General features: G+C 30.5%; 1 protein-coding gene across 1 annotated transcript in view; it reads left to right on the top strand.

The window, feature by feature from the left end:
• The first annotated feature begins 2,261 nt into the window (after positions 1 to 2,261).
• LOC125069452 (nose resistant to fluoxetine protein 6-like) overlaps positions 2,262 to 20,280 on the top strand; it is a 41,626-nt gene continuing 23,607 nt past the window's right edge. The window contains exon 1 of the mRNA XM_047678955.1: positions 2,262 to 2,499. Within this exon, the coding sequence (XP_047534911.1) occupies positions 2,262 to 2,499 (238 nt within the window). The remainder of the gene's footprint in view (positions 2,500 to 20,280) is intronic.

Below are 20,280 nucleotides of genomic sequence, written 5' to 3'. Positions count from 1 at the left end.
ATCTTATTGTATTTTTGGTGGTAGCGCTTTATGCAAATCCGTCTGCTTAGTACCTACTAGGTATGTAGGTACCACAAACGCATAACTTATTATACCGCTGAAGAAGTTACTTTGTAGCTGGTACGTAAATACAGGCACAAGGGACAAGACCTTTTAGTTCCCAAGGTTAGTGGTACACTGGCGATGTAAGGAATGGTTAATATTTGTTTCGGCTCCATTATTTTTGGGTGTTTGAAACTACTTACCATTAGGTACAAGATCTCACAGACGTCATATTAAAAAATTATATCATCAAAAAACAATGATTTGATAACTACAAACAGATACGACTCTTTATAACAGTAACTTGCGTTTTATTATGTTTGATATCGCACTAGTTAACCATTTAAACTTTTCGATATTGAACCATTCTCGAGTATAATAGTTGAGGCGTGAAAAGAGAACCAACAAAAACCTACGTTTATTTTTAATTGTTATTATATTATTACGATGAAATAATATTTTATTTAGTCTAAATAGTAGTGTAACGATAATAGTTATCGCGGTTTTTTTAATATATTATCCGTTTTATAATAAACTGTACAGAACATTCTAATTTTAAAATAAACTTGGATTAAAATTCAACTAGTTCTAGAACAAACATTAAACATGTATGAAAGTCTATCAAGTTAGTTTAATGTAAAGCTACCATCGGCATCAGCCTCGGTTTAGAATGTAGATTCGAACAAGAATAATTAGTAAGATATTCATTAAATGCTCTCAGGACTTTATTGAACATAATGTCAGCTGTATATTTTGTGTAATTAATAGGTTATAGTATAAATTACCTTTTAATTTTACCTAACCTAATCTAAGAGCAATTGCCATACCTGTTGGTGATATATCTAAGACCACCGAAAAATATCGTCACGATATAAATCAATTAACTCATTCTCTTAAGAGTATTTTTATAATATTAAAAAACATATACTCTTTACTAGTTAATATAATTTTTTTAATAATAAGTTTGTAATACAAAGAAGACTTTTAAGCTAGAATAATTTTATAGTGTTTTTCTCTTAAGAATAATGCATTTTCCAACGAAGTCTCGTTGCATAAGGCTTTGTGCTTATCAACGCCTAGCGACGTGGAAACAAAAAAAATATACACGAACGATTTAAGAATTTATACACAAAAGATTCATTGTATTTATACGAAATATTACGATCACCGAAGATAACGAACCTTATAAAATCTTTAACAATATATGAATATAGTAATACAATTTTTTATACGGTTTTTGAACAATTTTGAAATACCTATTACTAATATGATAACAATAACATATTGTCTTAATAAAAAGTATTTTCCAATTCGAGTGATGCTAAAGAAATTGAGTCAGTATCGGCGAAATGAATTTCAATCCTTAAAGCCATCTGGAAGCAAGGAGAAAAATTCCGAACAAGTATGTCAAGAAAATCGGCTTAAGAATCTTTGAAGTGAAAACATGTTCTTAGTTTGGAAATGTGCAAGTATTTTACTATAACGCAATACTTTACCCATATTATCAAATATAAATGTAGTACATTTTTTAATTAAGAGTTATCTTTTTTACAATTTACCTTAAAAAAATTATCATTCATTTATTTTTTTATTGTATTGTAGTTATTTGCTTAATGCTTTATTACGATATATTTGTTTTAAAATATACTTCATGTTCTGTTTGAAAAAGAAATCTTGTAAACTGGTATTGTTCGAATCCTAGCGAAGAGCTGCTGACATCTGCGATACAGATATTTATTTATCTAGTTCAGAGACAGATGCTATATTTAAATTTGTGAGATTATACTTTATATTGTAACTGTTTCATTGAGGTAGAAAGAGAAAAAAAAAATATCACATCAATTTATTTCATACCTGTGGAAAGTGGAAAGCGTAACAGACAAACACAAAGAGTTACTTTTCGAGATTTATTTAGTGGTAATTTTAAAATATATATATATATGTGTGAATATTAATTTGATCGTGTACGCAATATGTTGATAACTTATACAGTTTATAAACTTAGATACTATTTTTCTCGGAAGAAATGAAAGATTCCCAGCGGATTATTATGAACGAATGAAGTCGTGATACAGCAATATTCTTGTATTACGAGTTGAGACTGTTTGTTCATATATTTCTGTTATTGTTTCAGACATGCGATGTGTGTGAAATCGTAGCAGCCTTCGGGTTTTTACTTCGTTGGAACAAATCGGCAATGCTTCATTGATACAGTGAAAATGTATGTTACAAATATGTTTTTCGTGACATTATTAGTGCTGGTGAGTGTTGTTAGTGGGGAAGTGAACTCCACGGAGGGTGTGAGGGCGTCTCGCATGGCGTGGATGAAGGGTCTGCTGGAGCACCACGACTGGATAAACATATTGAATGGGAATCATTCATTGCCGGAGAAGTGTGAAGCTGATTTGAGGCAGTACATCATTGCTTTGAATCAAGGACTTCTATGGGCTTCTAAAAGTAAGTCAAATGTAAATTAACTTAAGTAATAGTATTTACTTTTATTTTATATTAATATCATATCTTAAACAAATTAGTACAAAAAATATACATTAGTTATAAAACTTTACCTAATCAATGTATTACAAATAATCTCTACGAATTGTAAGCATCTTCGAAATCCTAACTTGTTGATAATCGAACGAAATATACCATCGTGCAATTTGCTCAACTACAGCGAATTAATGAATTCGTCTTGAGGTACCCCGAGACGAATTCATTAATTACTGATGTCACAGTTGAGAAAAAATCATAAGTAAAAGTTACATATGCTTTTTTAATGCTGAGCATTAGCTATTATTAAGGAAGCAGTCCTAACATCGTTAGGTTATCGGATATATATAGTCATAAGTTTTTTCGACACAAACAGGTTTCCTTACTCTGTATTTGCAAGCCATGGCTTACAAGTGTAAAAATAAAAAAAAAAACTTTGGCCTAGAAAAGTCTAATGGTACTTAACTGGATTAGAAGTCGTAACTTTAATAAATATTCGATTTTTCAAACAAATAATGTGAGAGGATATCACTGATTAACTCGAGAAATTGTTTGGCAAACACAGCGACTTGACCGAGCTATCGATTCCACGAGAGATTATAGCGAATTAAATTAGATTTACGGCGCGATGGGATAATTAAAGCCACAAATCTTGTAAGTTCTTCGATCTATTATTCTTGAGTCCGTCGGGGGCATTACAGGAAGCTGTTTCTAAATTACAAACATTATTATAATATCCTGAATTGTAACATGTTCTTTTGCTTCATTGGTTTAGTAGCTTGTTTATAAAGTTTTAGATTCCGAGGTTCAGGCCCTATAAAAAACTAAAAAGCATTTCTGTTAAGGAATAGCACGGGAAAATTAGGGCACATGAACTATTGGACCTGATCTCTCAATTTGTGTCGGTTCATCTTCCCATCGGATTATAGTACAGCACATAGTTCACGTGTATTTACAGACACACTTGTACACTATGCTATATTCAGCGTAATTGGCCAATCTTAGAAGACGATTGGATACCTTGACTGATCGATCATATAAATTGCTAGTATTCACGTTGTCTTATAAAGTAAATTTAGTAATTATGTACCTATGTAGTCGAAAGGCCTAAAAATAAATAATTATTATTATTTAATGGTATTTCACTTATGTAATTATTAAATTGATTCAGACTCATTAATATTATTTTGAAATGTGGTTATTATATTAAATATTCAATTATAAATCGAAATTAATAAAATGAATGCGTTATACAAGCTTATAGGCTATATTTAACAGATAAGAATAGGAATGCAACATGCAATCATTAAATAGATAATTTATGTTTTAAATTACAGTATAATTTTAATTAAAAATAATTTCAAGTTGAAAAGTCGATTGAAAATAATATTTGATGTCTAATACTTAATAGGTCAGGGCTGTCTAGCCGAGATACTTAACCGGTTTAATCAATATACTACATTAACTGATGGACCGTAAAATATATAAAAATCATATAGACATAACCTACCCTAATTCTTTTAAATCGGTAATACGTCGTCATTGAATTGTAGATGCTCAAATATTTTTTTATCAAAATCATCCATCTCTATATAAAATTCGTATTTGCGGTAAATCAAAAATGTACTTCGGTCCGTGTTTTTGACAGCCCTGCTTTACGCAATACCTACCAGAATAGGTTTCAAAGATCATTGACCTCCTTCATTCTATAATTATGCCGTAGTAAATGCCTTAGTGGTTAATTATGTAATTCTTTGAACAAGTACAAGCCAGCGGTAGCTGATTGGTCACCGGCGAGTTATAGTACACCCGTATATACGATCTGTGCCAATTTTTACTACTTACATAATTTTTTTTTCTTTTTATAACCACTCATTGGGAAACAACGCATTTTTTTACATTCTTAGAGTATTATTACTATAATTATATTATACAATTTATGATGAAATTGTTTCACACCGATTACTTTAACCAGTCATTTGATCGAAACGTTTTCAAAATACGCTAATTTATTAACTAGACGAGGAGTGCGAATCAAGCTATGTTGTTCTATATTTTATTAATTGCTTTCCGAAAATGGCGAATTTAAAATGCTTAACTAAATACATATTACCCTAAGCGCAACAAACCGTGACCTAGAAATAACGTTAATTCATTACGGTTGTTATAAGCCGCAAAAACACATATAATGACATAAAAGGTTAAAATTACCATAGCGTAAGATTATCGACCTCAATACAATTGAATGCTTCGTAAATGGTTCTCCTTGGCTTATTATATAATCTGCGTGAACGTCACGTGTACACGAGGCCTAACAAAAAGCTCGCAGAACGCTTGTCGCCGGCATTTTATATTGGATCGTCGCACGCTACACGCGTTTCATTCAGAATTTTATTTTCGGAATATTTCAAATGAAAAAATATTTTATAGAAATAGAAAACGATATTTAAACTTTAATTATTTTTTTAGGATCAATACGCTAACATGTCTAGCGTTTTGTATATCTTGTGCTTGTAATTATATCCACATTGATATTTAATACGTACTGCATATTTCTTAGCATGTAATATATCTTAAATTGTGTCGTAATATGTCATGTAGTATTGAGCTATCAGTTGCTAGCAAAATGATGACCTAAGACTGAGAAATAACACTAAGAAAATTTCGGTCACAGAATTCTTGTTGTATCATTCGTTTATTGAAACAATTCCCTTGAATATTTTGTATTCAAGATAAAACTTTCAGAGCTGAAATATTCAATTTCAAATATCTATTCGATGCAATCGAATCGAATATTCGAAACAATTTTTTTTTAGCATGAACGCGATTTTGCACGTCTCGAATTGTTGTAGATATTACATTAGTTTTACCGTCTGAAAAAGTTTTTAATGAATACATAAATTAGTAAAGTTAAATTTGACTAACTATATTAGAATTTCCTTATTTGTTTAGCATTTTTTTAACAATTAATAACAGAAATTAGAAAAAAATATATGTTTTGAATTTTAACGTAATAATTTTGTTAATAAATATTTTATAGAATTACCACCAAGAATGTGGACATTGATTACTTGTATGAAACAGGATTTATGCAATGCCTGTTTTGTCCTTTTTAATATACATTATTCAGCTTTATCAGATGTTTCAATTTTTTTTATTAGGCACAAATAAGCATATAATAGGTTAAACATTTTAAAATTGGCAGTTGATTCTTAATATAAAATTCGCTGTTGGACATTACGACAATACTAAAATGTAATTTTTTTTTTTTATTATGACCCATAAACTGTATCATTTTACAATGCAAATAAAAACAATTTACGAAAAATATAAACGGACGTTAGAGAACATGCTTTTTAAAATAATTCAGCTCGAAATCTTGGAAGTCGTCCAACTAACTGCCGGATTATAAATGACGTTCACTTTGAATTACTTAAAGGTATATCGAAAACTCCTCTAGAAAAGTATTTTATGAAGTATCAAGCGCATTGACAATGAATTCGGAGCACATATCTAATACGTGCGACATTAATCATTGAACAACGGCTTTTTTGTATTCGTTCCACCAAACTGAAATAATATTTCTACATTACGCGCATACCGTAATACCATTTTTATTAGGTAACATTTTTTTAACTCCGCTTGCGGGGAATCTTTTCTATAGCTGATATTTTTATATGTTTGTAGGAATCGTCGAAGTCAATGCATGAACCGAATTATAGTAGTAAAGAAGTTCTTGTTATTATTTCTAGCTTTTATTTACATTTTTACATCATTAGCAGCCTGTAAATTTCCCACTGCTGGGCTAAGTCCTCCTCTCCCTTTGAGGAGAAGGTTTGGAGCATATTCCACCACGCTGTTCCAATGCGAGTTTATGGTAAAATATAAGTATATGTGCAAAATATTGCATATACTTTTTTTTATATTTTTTTCAGGAATATAGAATTATATACAATTATAGAGCTTTCTTTATAAATTATCGTGTAGAATGTAGATATAACAAATATTTTTATCAATAAACACAAACATATAAAAACAAAACTTCTACTAACTGCTATGAATATATTTATAATTTTTAATATATCCATATCCATAAGTACATGATGAATACATGAACTTCTAGTAAATAATGTTAAAAATGTATGCCATACTAAAAATGACAAAGGAATACGGACTTTGCGTCAGTGGAATTCTTTTTATAGCCATATAAGTCACAGAAATGTTAGAGAATTCACTTTATAATTCATAAAGAAATTCTTACCTGCCAGTTTTATGTTCGTCCTATTTTTTCATTTATGAAAAAATATATACTGTCCGATGAGTAACCTTTGATTATAAGTAGACAGTTTTCAGCAAAGTCGACTAATAAATATTTAACCTTATCTTAAAATTTATTTTATTAAGGGACGATTTTTCATATTTCTTCATATAAAAAAAACTTGTGACTAAAAAGTCGGCCCTAATTTGAATGGGTCAAAGTCGCTTTTTGCATTTATCCATTTGGCCGCTTACTTCTTTTAAATTAAACGACGCGGTTTAAATCAATAGCTAAATTTTTATGTTTTCTAATACTTACACAGAAAATAATAAGAGATCCGTCAAAATATATAACTACTCAATTTTAGAAATACACTATTAAATCCTAAGGCATCATCTATGTTTTATGAAAAAGTTCCTGTAACGATTTTTGTATTTTCAAAATGAAAAAAATTAGCTGTAGAAGTTTCATTCATTACATGTAGTTTAATTTATTTGTCATATACCTACCATAGAGAGAAGTTTAGCAAAGTATAGTTTTAGTAAAGTTTAGCCTTTCCATTTATCATTAAAATAAATGTAATATACATTTGTCAATTTGAATTAGTAGTTTTGCAGATAAAAAAGTAACTACTTTTACTTTTTACTTTACCTTGTACTTTATTGTATACCATAAAGAGAAAATAAAACATTGATACAGCCTAAGTAGAAATACAACTTTGGCGACCTTATGGCTACATAGCGATCTCTTCCAGGCAACCAGCGGTGTAGGTTACACAAAGGATATGAGATAGGTGGTGCTGTATATATTAAAAAAAAAACATTAATCTATAACTAAAACTAATAATTAAATAAAATGAATTAATAAACACATTTTAAAATGAACGGATACCGGATTAATCTTTTGGATCGAGACTGATGCTTTTCTTTATCTTATTTTATTATCTATAAAAAATCAAAAAGTAATCATCATTTGATTATACGAAGTCAACTTGGGTAGCTAGTTAGGTATAAAATAATTTTGTTTGTCAGAGGAATGTCTAGTAAGCGAATGACATAAACGCATTTTAAACAAGTTGCTACATTCTTAGGTCGTGAGCATTCACAATACGGACGAAGAGAGTTTTTATTAAAGTTTAAACAGCTTTCAAGATAGTTACAAAGCGTAAAAGGTTAAATGTCTCTTAAACTCCCGAATTGAATATTTTGTTTTACTTTGTTGGTGCATGAAGAACTTTCTGTTGTTTTATTTTTTTATATGATAGTGTAGAATATTATTATAAACTATATTATATATGAGACTTAATAATCAGTGAATTATATTTAAATTAATACAATATGTGCAAAATCGTATTAATATTTAAAGATAAATAATTTGAATACTAAGCACTTACACTAGTGAGTTGATTTAAATGTTTTGTTTACGCCAAGTTTTTATCACGGAGTAAGTCAATATATATTCTCTTTTTAAATATAGACATATATTATATATATAGTAAACTAAACAAACTTTGTATGACTTAAAGTCTCTGTCCGTCCTACAATCTTTAAAGTAACCTATATATGTTAGTGTGGAAAAACAATAATCACTTGTTTATAACATTAAATTAAATATTATTGATAGACAGCCAAATACTAGTTAGTCAAGTCGGTTAAGTTATTAGTAATCTATTAAATCAATCCCAATTTGATAATAAAACCCAGAAATGTTGTGTTGAAAATTTTTAACTTCTATCATCACCTTTCGATCACGGTGGCTGATCTCGTTTGAGAATACGCTACTGATGATATTATATGATGATGCTCAAGTACATACCCATATACACAGGCCCTCTACTCTCAGATCTCATTCGAGATCTACACGACAGGAAAGAGATTAGGCATAAGAACGTCAACATTCCATGCTTCCCGACGCATGGTATTGTAAAACCGCTAATTTGCAAACTTCAACCGGCTACTGAGAATAACATTTCATTTCCCAAACCAGGAACCAGGAAGTCCCTCGTGATCTGCAGCTATATTCGCTAGCTACTATACCAAAAAGCAATCAGACTTAGACAACATATTACACAATAATACAATTATAATAATAACCTTAAAGAAGTCTGACAAAACTGGCTTAATAAATCGAAATTAAATTGTATTACGAGCATTCGATAGGCAATTTCCATTCTCCTCGCAGATGTGTCGGTAATTAGCACGAGCCGATTGTGAGTCGGCACTCCACAGACGTTGTATAACTACATCCCTCTCTCGTAATAATTCGTTGCTTGATAACAATACTCTTCGTTTTTGCCAATATGTAAACACTGTGTACAATACGTAATTATTACATCCGTGAGAGGAAGGAAGTTGCTTTTAATTAATTTACAAAGCGCGCAAACAATAGGTTTAGACATTTTGTAAGCCTTGTGTCTTAGAGACACAAATTCTTAGAAGTAATTCGTTCTTTATATTAATACAAGTTTTAGTCGTCGCTTCCTCTCTTTGTTTTTTTGTCACGTGCGATCCGAAAACATTCATTCGAAACTTCTGTCAAGAGTGTATAAGAGTCGTATCGGATAATTGTTTACAAAAAAAATTGAAGAGGAAGAGGAATGATGATAGCTTTGCTATTTAAACCTGAATATTTCTAAATATTTTGATTAAACTCTATTGTTCATTTTACCTTGATACTATTAATATATACTGGATGTCGGGCTTTGTGGAATTTGTCTGATACCACTCACCAGTCAACCTCCACGAATCAATACTTTATATAGTTGGTACCGATTAAAAGGGCGAATAGGTAATTGAGGACAAAAGAGGTATAACGTCGCTAAGTTTTACATGATATGCTTTTCAAAATGTCAATTTTAAAACTATGGCTATCCCGGGTCGCCCAGCAGATTTAAACATCTAAATTTATCATTATTTAAATAATTGATAATTAAAGGAAACTTATACCACAATCAAAGCATTATTTCCTTACAAAATTCATATAAATGATGTTGAACGGATGATCGGATTGATTATTTATTTATGTAAATTTCACGTTTATTCACGATCGCGTTCAATTTGTTTAAGATACTGCCAATGTATTGTGCCATCAATTTCTGAAAAAATAAACGATAAAATATTTTATTTTCACGGAGCGTTACTTGAGCGTAATTTATTTAAATGTCAACTCCTGTCTTGTTATCCTCAGAGACGTAAGACGACTCTTCCAAGGGTGATTTTGATCTATTTATTTTCCAGTGAAATATATAATGTAAGTGTTGAATTACTTATGTAAATATTTGCATACATATTTACGTTAATATTTGTTGAAGATATATGTATATCGTATATAAAACGAATCTTTGTTTGTAGAAATTGTTGCAAATGTACTACCTGAGCTTAGGATAAATATTGTACTTCTACTAAATCTTACCATTCTTTAATTTTTAACAGCTAATAAGCATGTTTGTTTGTTACCTCATCACGACTAAATTACTCAGTCGATTGGTTATAAGGTTTGACGTACAGACAGAATTAGATCGGATAAGGACATAGGCGTAGATATAGGAGAAAATAAATAAAACAATTTGAATCTGTAAAAACAGCTAGTACATATTTTTTATTTCATAATTAATTACGTGTTTCTTAAGTTTAATTGTGAAATTAAATAAATAAATAGTTCCTATCCTAGAGGTGGAGTCAGGAGTCTTGCCTCCCACATACAATTGTACTTATTATTAAGGCGATTGAAAATATATAAACGGTAATGTCTGTGGGAGAAAATAAAAAAATATATAAGCATGCGTATGAACTATATATATATATATATATTAATGTAAACTATGAAATTAAAAACCTATATACCTATATAGATTATATTTTAAGAAGAATCCTTCTCTCGTTTAGTATTATTAACTGCAGCAAAATACACTTGGAGTTATTTCAGTTGTTCTTTTTATAAAAAAAAGAGAGAAATCTTAAAGAAGAAATAGTAAATTGTTTTATTCAATGACAATCACAGTAGGAAGAGTTAATAAGCCGTCTGGAACAAAGACTGTTTTATAAAAGAGCATTCTTTGAGGTCTTAATAAAGGCACTAGTTCTGCTTTTATAAGCGTTATAAAAGTTTTAATATTTCCATTTCAAGACTTTAATACCCTAGCGAAGGCTTTATGCGTCTTAAACTATTAAGTTTATACTTTTAACCGACATAGAGAAATAAAGAAGAATACGTACTTAGCGGACTAACCTTGTTTGGTAATGTATGATAAGTTTACAGTTCCTAAGGGCTTGGCGCGGACTTCACAACACTTTTGTATAACATATATAACCTTTTTTGTTATTTTTTATCAGTTTCGGTTTTATTTTTTTAGTTTTACGCTGGGCAGAATATATAAAATTCGTTGCCAAATTAAAAATGTTACTTACTTATTCAGCCGTATTTAAGTCAAAAATCAAGTAAAACATAGATTATTACACGATTTAAACATCAATACAAAAAAAAACAAAGTACCTAAGTGAAACTTTTTGTAATCTATTTTATATGAAAAAAATAATGACATGTACACATAATTTATACGGATTGTATATGATAATTTGTTTTTACACTTAATTTTAATCCTTTTAATTGAAGTATCACTTGTGTGGTATGTTTTAGTATTCAGGCGTGTCTCAAGCCTCATAACTTGTTTTATTGCCTCATTATCCTCCGATTGAGTAAACAGAATAATTCATTTGTAGGTTACCGCCTTACTGTCCATTCACCACTTGTAATAGCGAATTGCAAAACCGGATAAAATGAATAATGAATCATAAACTCCGAACGGCATCGTCATGTTTACTATGATTCGCGAAAATGTCATTTACATCATTCCACATATTTGACGACATAACATTCGTTTCTAAAACACTTTCGAGCGAAACTTGTCCTCCGATAGCACCGTTGCGTAATCTGTTAATGATTAAAAAACTAGTTTGTTCGAATTTTGAATGAATTATATGTAATCAGTGACCTAGATGGAGATGAGGAAAATGTGTGAAGGAATTACGAGCACTCGCTCCGTCACAGCTCGCCAGTAATGAGGCTCACGCAGGCCGTGCCGTTGCATCGCTCCCTCGGTTCAAACAGCCGGCCGGTGGGCTGTGGGCGGGCGCGAGAATATTATTATGCAACATTATTTTCTCGCTCCCAACAGACTCAAAAGAATGTTTATTTAAACCTTTTAAATCTTTAAGGGATTGTGGACTAGAATTTAATATGAAAAAAGTTTCTATTTGATTTTTTAATATGAATGTAAATAATTCAAATTGAATTATTTGTAATTATTATATTATGGATACATTAATGAATTTTTGTTACATTTTTAAGTGCCGTATGTATGTATAATTGTTTAACCAAATAATCTCTTTAGCACGTATTCGATGTTTTATTTTCGCAAATAAATTTATAATTATTTATTCATAATTACGTCTAAAATTTATTGCTCTGCGGTTTTCGTCCAAGAACATATGTATTTATTTATGAGAGAAATTTCTTATTATTTCTAAATTAATTTATTTTACAAATTTTATTCAACATTGAATAACCTGTTTTATAAAGCGGTTAACTTTGTTTTTCTACCTCAACTACTACTTATTTTAACTTCTAATTCGTAAATGTAACTTTCGTGTTTTGATAGTTTATAGATTCAGGATAGATACTGGCTATATTCTCAATATATCTATTAAAAAAGAATTGATTTCCACACAAACGAAGAGCCGAGATGGCCCAGTGGTTAGAACGCGTGCATCTTAACCGATGATTTCCGGTTCAAACCCAGGCAAGCACCACTGAATTTTCATGTGCTTAATTTGTTTTTATAATCCATCTCGTGCTCGGCGGTGCGGGATTAATTCCACCAACCCGCATTGGAGCACCGTGGTGGAATATGCTCCAAACCTTCTCTTCAAAGGGAGAGGAGGCCTTAGCCCTGCAGTGGGACATTTACAGATTGTTAATGTTAAACATGGACGCTACCAAAATTATAACAAACTAGCAACCTGCCGCAGCTTCGCACGGTGGCAATATATTACAGAATTACAGAAAATACGTTAGAAATATCTGTATTCTGCATTACTCAGGAATAATGTAGCTTTCTACCAGTATTTTTTTTAGATCGGAAACAAACATACATTTTAGAGCTATGTATGATACAATACAAAAGCGTGAGAAAAAGTAAGAAGGGCGTGCCTTACGATGACGCACATTACGGGTAAAGATAGATCGCTTTGCTTAATACTGATTGCTATATAATCAAAGGAATATCTATAGTTTTTATTATTTAAAAAATAGTATAAAGATCTTCAATTCTCGCGCGTAATCGAGACGTCTATCTAACAAAAAATACAGGCACACAAAAAAAAAATAAAGACAAATTCAAATTTAAAAAACGAATCTTACACGTATATACAATCAAAATGAAATTCATATAAAGAACAATAAAATTTAATGTTGCTTAATAAAATAGTTTTAGGCCGGCCGAATGTTTGAGTTACGAACATATGTTAATGATTTTGTTTCTAAATTAAATTGTAATCCTAGTTGGCTTGATTTACCAATGTTTTATTACCGTTTGAAATAACATGGATATTTTGATGTCTTATATTATAAAAAGTATTATTTATTAGATAATATACATTCCGACAATGCAAATTGAACCCGTCATAACCCGGTACGTTTTTAGGGCCAACGGTATAACACTAAGGGTTTTTTAAGTAGGGACATCCGTCAATCGAACACTTAAGAGCTGTATTGTGTCGGGGAATTAATCCACCGGCTAAATTCCAAACAATGGTTGGAATAAGGAAGGCTGGCTGGCTGTCATAATCCGCCTAGTTATTGCCGATTCCAAATAAATGTCATTAGGTCAAGTGTAATTATGGTGAAAATATAATATGCTAACACTGTTTGCTTCGTGTTAACGTAAAAATGCTAATTTAAGATTATATTGAGGCGATGCAAAAGAAAAATTTAGAGCTTTAAATAGAAATATCATTATTTGGTGTGAACACACTATATACATAAGTTACAAGCAATGAAAATGTTACGAATACATAAACATTTAAAAACACTTGACTATGTGTAGATTTAATTCCCAAAATGGTATTCACTTATCACATTCCGTTTCTGCCAGTTGGACCTGCACTTGGACTATCAGACGGAGCTTAGTAATAAATAAGAAAACAAAATTGTCTTAGTATAATAATAATACTACTACTATCGTAGTATAATTATGTTATATATATAATAAGAGAAGCTTATTTCTTGAGACAGGATGCATTAAGACCCGTTAGCGCGCAGCACGTGGATGAACCGCGATGAGCAGCTCGTTTCATTATAATTTGTTATTTAAATAATGTTATTGCTTTACTTTAATACCAAAGACAATCAACCACAAAAATGAAAACTTACTTTGAAAGAGTTTATTATATTAAAGCGATAAAATAAAATAAGGAATATTGTCATTTTATTACACACATATCTTGCCTCAAATTATCAAGCAATATAATTGATACGATTTCGATCATACGTATGAGCTGCTGAGATAATCATATCATTGCCGTGAGATTCATCTCATTCGTAACAAGGTACAATATCGTCGACTCGAATAAAATTCGGACCGTTATAACTTTCCATAGTCAATCCGACATTGCGCAAGGAACAATTTAATAAATAACGCTTGAAGATGAACCTTCGCAGGTGCGTTCAATGGGTATTAGGCAATGCAATGGATAGACAAATGGGTGTGACATAACTGCTCGTGGTTGGATACTGAGTGCTTCTCTCAGAACAGTAAGATATTTGTTTATTGAAATACCACCACCATAAACATACCACTAAACACTAAAAAATAAGAAGTGATACGTTTATAAATGCGTAAACAATATTAAAATAAAAAAATAAAAACCAAACTAACCTATATAAAATTAAACATATTTTTTTATAACTATTTAATAATTAAAATTAATAAGTAACAAAGATAAAATACTATAATAATAATTTTAAGAGAATATCAAATAAACGTAAATACTCGTATTTAACACGAATTAAGTCATGAGAACGATGCAATGAGATCTTCGAAGTTTGTTTTATTATTATGAAAGATGTCAATGTCACCGTTACATGACATGTCATTGCAGAATAGTAGAATGGATATGTCGACAATGATGACATAATAATTTGCATCTTTATTAAAACTATACCAGAAATAGACCTTAAATGTTGTGTAAATCGAATTTAAACATTTCGTTGTTTCTATATTTATATGTAATGCTATTTCTAGTATTTTCTGTTCTGTGACGTGCGTACTCCACGCGGCCGGTTCTTGCGCAAAGTACACAGCGTAATGTGAATCGCGAATTTCATAAGTAATCCGTGAAAGTGAGCAATTCATTTCTTCATCTACGCATTCGGCTGTGCGCGGACAGGTTGGACGAGATTTTTCTCTCACACGCACTGTTCGATTACTTGCAGAAATAGCGTGTTCTCGTTATGTTAGGTAACAATTAAAATTATTGTAATAACCGCTTCAAAAACTGTGATATATTTTATACAGCTGTGTAATACGTACTCGTATTGATTGAGTTCGTTTTACAAGGTTATTTTAGTTTTTCCTATATTCTTGAAATACCGAACAGTATCAAAGAGGGATAGAATTTCGATTGATTTATTTTATTAGTGTTTGCCAACTATTGTTGGGGGAAATAACGTAACTTGTCTTTTAGGAAAGGAAAAGAAATGTATTTGTTAGAAAAGAGTTTTTTTTTGTGACTAGCTTTTAAAGTACCGCCAGTAAGTTCAAGTTTTATTATTGTCATTGTTTAATTTATTGATAATAACAACGCTTTGATTTAATTAAGTGAAGACTAGGCAAATCACGAACAAGACTAGACAACATAAGATAAACTCTAAATCGAATATACATATTTCTTAATTTTCGTATATTTGATTTTTATGTATAAAATTCATTCAAATTTAATTACCTAAAAAAGTATATTATATAAATAAGTACACACACACTCTACACATCGCTATGCGCGGATATGATGGACGAGTAACAAACCTAATTGTTTTTTATAATCTATTATTTCGCTGTGTAAATGGTTTTTATATTATTTTGAAACCATTAGTTGCTTCAATACTATTAATTTATGAACATGGAGTTTATTTGTTGTTTTCGTTTTGTATGAGTATCGTTGAAATTTATTTTAGTGTTTTATTTGACTAGTATGTGCCTTTAGCAGTATTTCAAATAAAATGGTACAAAAATGAGGTAACCAGCATTCCTGAACATACGCTTGTATTTTTAGTGTAAATAGTTCTGCAATATGTCCATAAAGCATACTAGTAGTATGTCTGTACAAAATGTCATATTAAGCAACTCTTTATGTATCTTTCCCGATCATAAATTCAAATATTTAGCTAAAATAACATTATCAAACAAAGCACTTCAGCACAAGATTAAATAGATGATAAAAAAGCGTGGAGCTAATACTTGTTGACTTCCAGTCAGGATATATTACATATATAATTGTATTTAACTAACATAAATTTGTATTTTAAATCTTGGAAAAGAGTAACTACTGAGTTTCTTGCCGGTTCTTTTCGGTAGAATTAACATTCCAAACCGGTGGTAGCTTTACTTAATATAGTTCTCTACAATGATGATACAAAAGTGCTTGTAAAAGCCTATTTTGGAATTATGAAATATTTTGTTTCGGAATATTTTCGTGGCCTTTAACTCGGATATCAACTGCGAGGCCTGACATACATACAGGCGGCAAATTATTAATGTATTCCGTTTGAACACACGTCATGTACAATAGAAGTTAAGGGGAAATCTCTTGATTACTGTACCTTATAAAGTCAGTGCATAATACATAAGCAGACAGATTGGATGCTGTGAAATTTTTGTCTAGATCTAATATTGTTCAGATAATTTTCAAATAACATTTGTTATGTCACCTTGTTTTTTTGGATAAACATATGCAAATATGTTTACGAAACTGTTCGGAACATTTTAATGAAAGTTTTTGCATGAAATTAACATTAAACAACATTATGTGAGAATAAAAAGAGAAGGGCCGAAATGGGACAAAGTTGGTAAATAATTAGACCGAAACTAAAAGGTTGACTTGACGAAACCTTTAGCGTTATATAGCGTCATATATATATATATATGTATATTTTTATGATATAAGTAGCCGGACGAGCAAATGGATACCTGATGGTAAGTGATCACCACATCCCATTGAAAATGGCGTTGTAAGAAATATTAACTAATCCTTACGTCACCAATGCGCCACCACCCTTGGGAACTAAGATGTTAAGTCCCTTGTGCCTGTAGTTGCAATGGCACACTCACCCTTCAAACCGGAACACAACAATATTGTGTACTGCTGTTTGGCGGTAGAATATCCTAACACACAAAGTCCTACCACCAAGTATTTACTTCGTAAATTAATTCTTATGCATTCATTTTTATAATAACAATGTTGTAAGTGTTTTTCTGTTTTAATTTATGTTAACTTTATTGAAATTACATCTAAAAATCCTAAATAACTTGCATACTCTGTCATTGTGTTGGAAATTGCTACCTTATGCTTGCTGACTGAAACCGCGATCGAATATCACTGGATTGTATAATGTCACATTTTATTTATAATCACTGTGTTACGATGATTTAAATACTGACTTCTCCGGGGCTGTTGATGTGCTCTTAATCATAACCACAGCCTTAAACGGCCACTTTTTGAACTGATTTAATTATTTTACTCTTAACTTGTCTAATTCAAGCCCAATCTCTTCAATCTCTGCTTCTTTTGTAGCCTTTAAGAGGCTAAGATTCTTCCGAAATACAAACAAAAAAAACTTATTTTGCCTTATGTAAAAAATAAAAGGGCAATATGGGGTATTTCTGTTTTATGTTTTACATGATGCTAAAAGATTGTTTTGTACGAAGGTATTGGGAAGCGAATAGAAACGAACGTATGCTGTAACCAAGACAATAGAAAATTTTAGCATTGCTGTCTTCATTTAATAGTCTTCAATTTATTTTTATTTCCGCAATATTGACCTTGAAACTGCCATTACCAACTACTTTTTCAATTACATTAAAACCTTTTTTTATACGAGTGTTCATTGTTGGTTGGTGACTTTGACAAGTGATTGTAAATTTTCTTATATATTTATTGACTGTTTTCGACTTATAAATAAAATTAAGTCACAATTTATCTTACAAACATTAAAATTCAATTTCGGATAACTTTCTAAATGACATCATTTATCACTCGCTTTTCCGAGAAGAACGGAACGGAACAAGAAAAATTATTACTTAACGTTTTAAAACTTGCAATCGAAATCTAACGACAAAACATTCGCGATAATTTATAAAGTAAATAAAGTAATATATTATTTACTTAATACTTAACGTTCAGTTTACTATAATTTTACTAGACAATTATACAAAGATATGAGTTACAGGTATTGTTGACATACATATAAACATTACTTGTTTAAGTAAACATAGAAGTAAACATAGATATGATTGAGTCATTCGATTCCATTCGTTTGTATAATAGTTGTGTTTGTTTTGTTAATTGTGTATTAATCTATTCTACGGAGAAAATTAATGTAATTAATGCTTATGCTTTCTTCATTGGACGATTATTTAATTTATTATACAATCCTCATTTTGGAATAATTGAAAATTTCATTAATTCAAACTCTAACTTTTGAATTGTGATCTAGATGTTGATGGTCTATACAAAATGGTCCGTTAAATCATATCGGAAAAGCAATGACATATATACAAACAAACGTAAATAATAAAAAAAAATCCAAAATGAACTCAAATTAAACGTTGATTGATATTTTAAATTTAACTAAAAAAAAGAGATAAAAAACATACAACATATAACATTTCTTAAATCAATTTCATTAGCGATAAAAAGGATACCTAGACTTCAGTTCTATTATCATGGAAATACACAAGAGATTATTTACTAAGCATATCCTCTCGGGTTTCTAACTTTCCATGACCCCGAGCTTAATAAATTTATTATATCAAAGGTAAAATCCAACAGATCTGACTATCATCCCTCGTGTCCCAGGAGAGACTTTATATTCATATTTTTTTTTAGGTTTTATTCAAAAAATTGTGAAATGTGATTTTCAAACACTTAATTTAGAATAAGTAAATGTAAAAAATTAAGATATTTATGATACATGCATGTCTTAAGTAAGCAACGTTTTCGGTAATGATTTAAACGGATATATAAGCACTTATATTCTATTTATGGAATCCGCAGTAACAAACTAGTATAACTATGTCAGAATATTTACAGCTATTGCTAAAGGATAAACAGACTTGCGTTGTAATTAAATTGTTACGCAGTGTAGGAATCGGAATCAGTGGTGAAACAATGTAGTAACTGTTTTTTGTAATGCAAAAATTAAACATTATTTCAAACAGATCATTTCGAATTATTTTCCTAAAGACCTTTGGGAAATAAGGAAGTTAGTCACGTACTAGCGCAGTCATTTGTCATCTGTCGTCATCACGTCACAGAAAATAAAAGATTTGAAGGAGATTGCAGGTTCATGAGCAGAATGAAAAACAACGAGCGTCACCCGACGTTGCTCCAATGTGAACAAAGAACGCTTTTGTGTTTCCCAAAAAAGCCGACAGGAGGCGGATCGCCACGAGCCATCAACTGGAGTTGTTAGGCGCTCAAACATTCATTCTAACGTGGATAGATACGGCCTCTGAGTGGTACTGCTGACTAATGATATATTTGTACCTTTATAGAACAATGAATGTCGGTTAAACAAACTCGTTCAAGATAACGTGTCCTAACCCGGACAAGCACCTCTCATTTTTCATGTACTTAATTTATTGTGTTTATAATTCATCTCTGACGCGAATAAAAATCGTGAGGAAACCGAATCAAATGAAATGAAAATAAAAATAAAGCTCAAAAAAAAGGAGACCATAGCCTAGAAGTGGCACATTTGTCTTACTTTTTACAGTATTGATACGAACATATCCATAACATTCAATCTAGTCTTACATAACGATTGTCAAACACAAGAAACTGTTTGAATGTCACTAAAATTGGAATTCTTTTACGACAAATTCCAACGTAGACAACACTGTTACTCAACCAACGAATTTTCGGTCTATTTACAACACTGCCAAGAGCTATTGACACCCGAATAGCACTAAGTTTTATAGAACTTCATATATAAACTCATGTACAGCTCGTTAAATTTTAATTGTTATGTAAATATATTTTATAAAGTGCTAATTTATTACAACGGCACCCAATGTTTTGTAATTTCTATGGATAACTTATATCTAGCAATAAAACTGTTTCAAAATGACAAAAAAAGTCAATTAAAAACATAATAACGTCGTATGGTAAAATCTCTTAAATCATATGTAAAAGTCTATTTGTTAAAAAAAAACATTA

This window comes from Vanessa atalanta, chromosome 2 (genome assembly GCF_905147765.1).
Source record: "Vanessa atalanta chromosome 2, ilVanAtal1.2, whole genome shotgun sequence".
Lineage (NCBI taxonomy): Eukaryota > Metazoa > Arthropoda > Insecta > Lepidoptera > Nymphalidae > Vanessa > Vanessa atalanta.
This window is presented reverse-complemented; position numbering and strand designations above follow the sequence as displayed.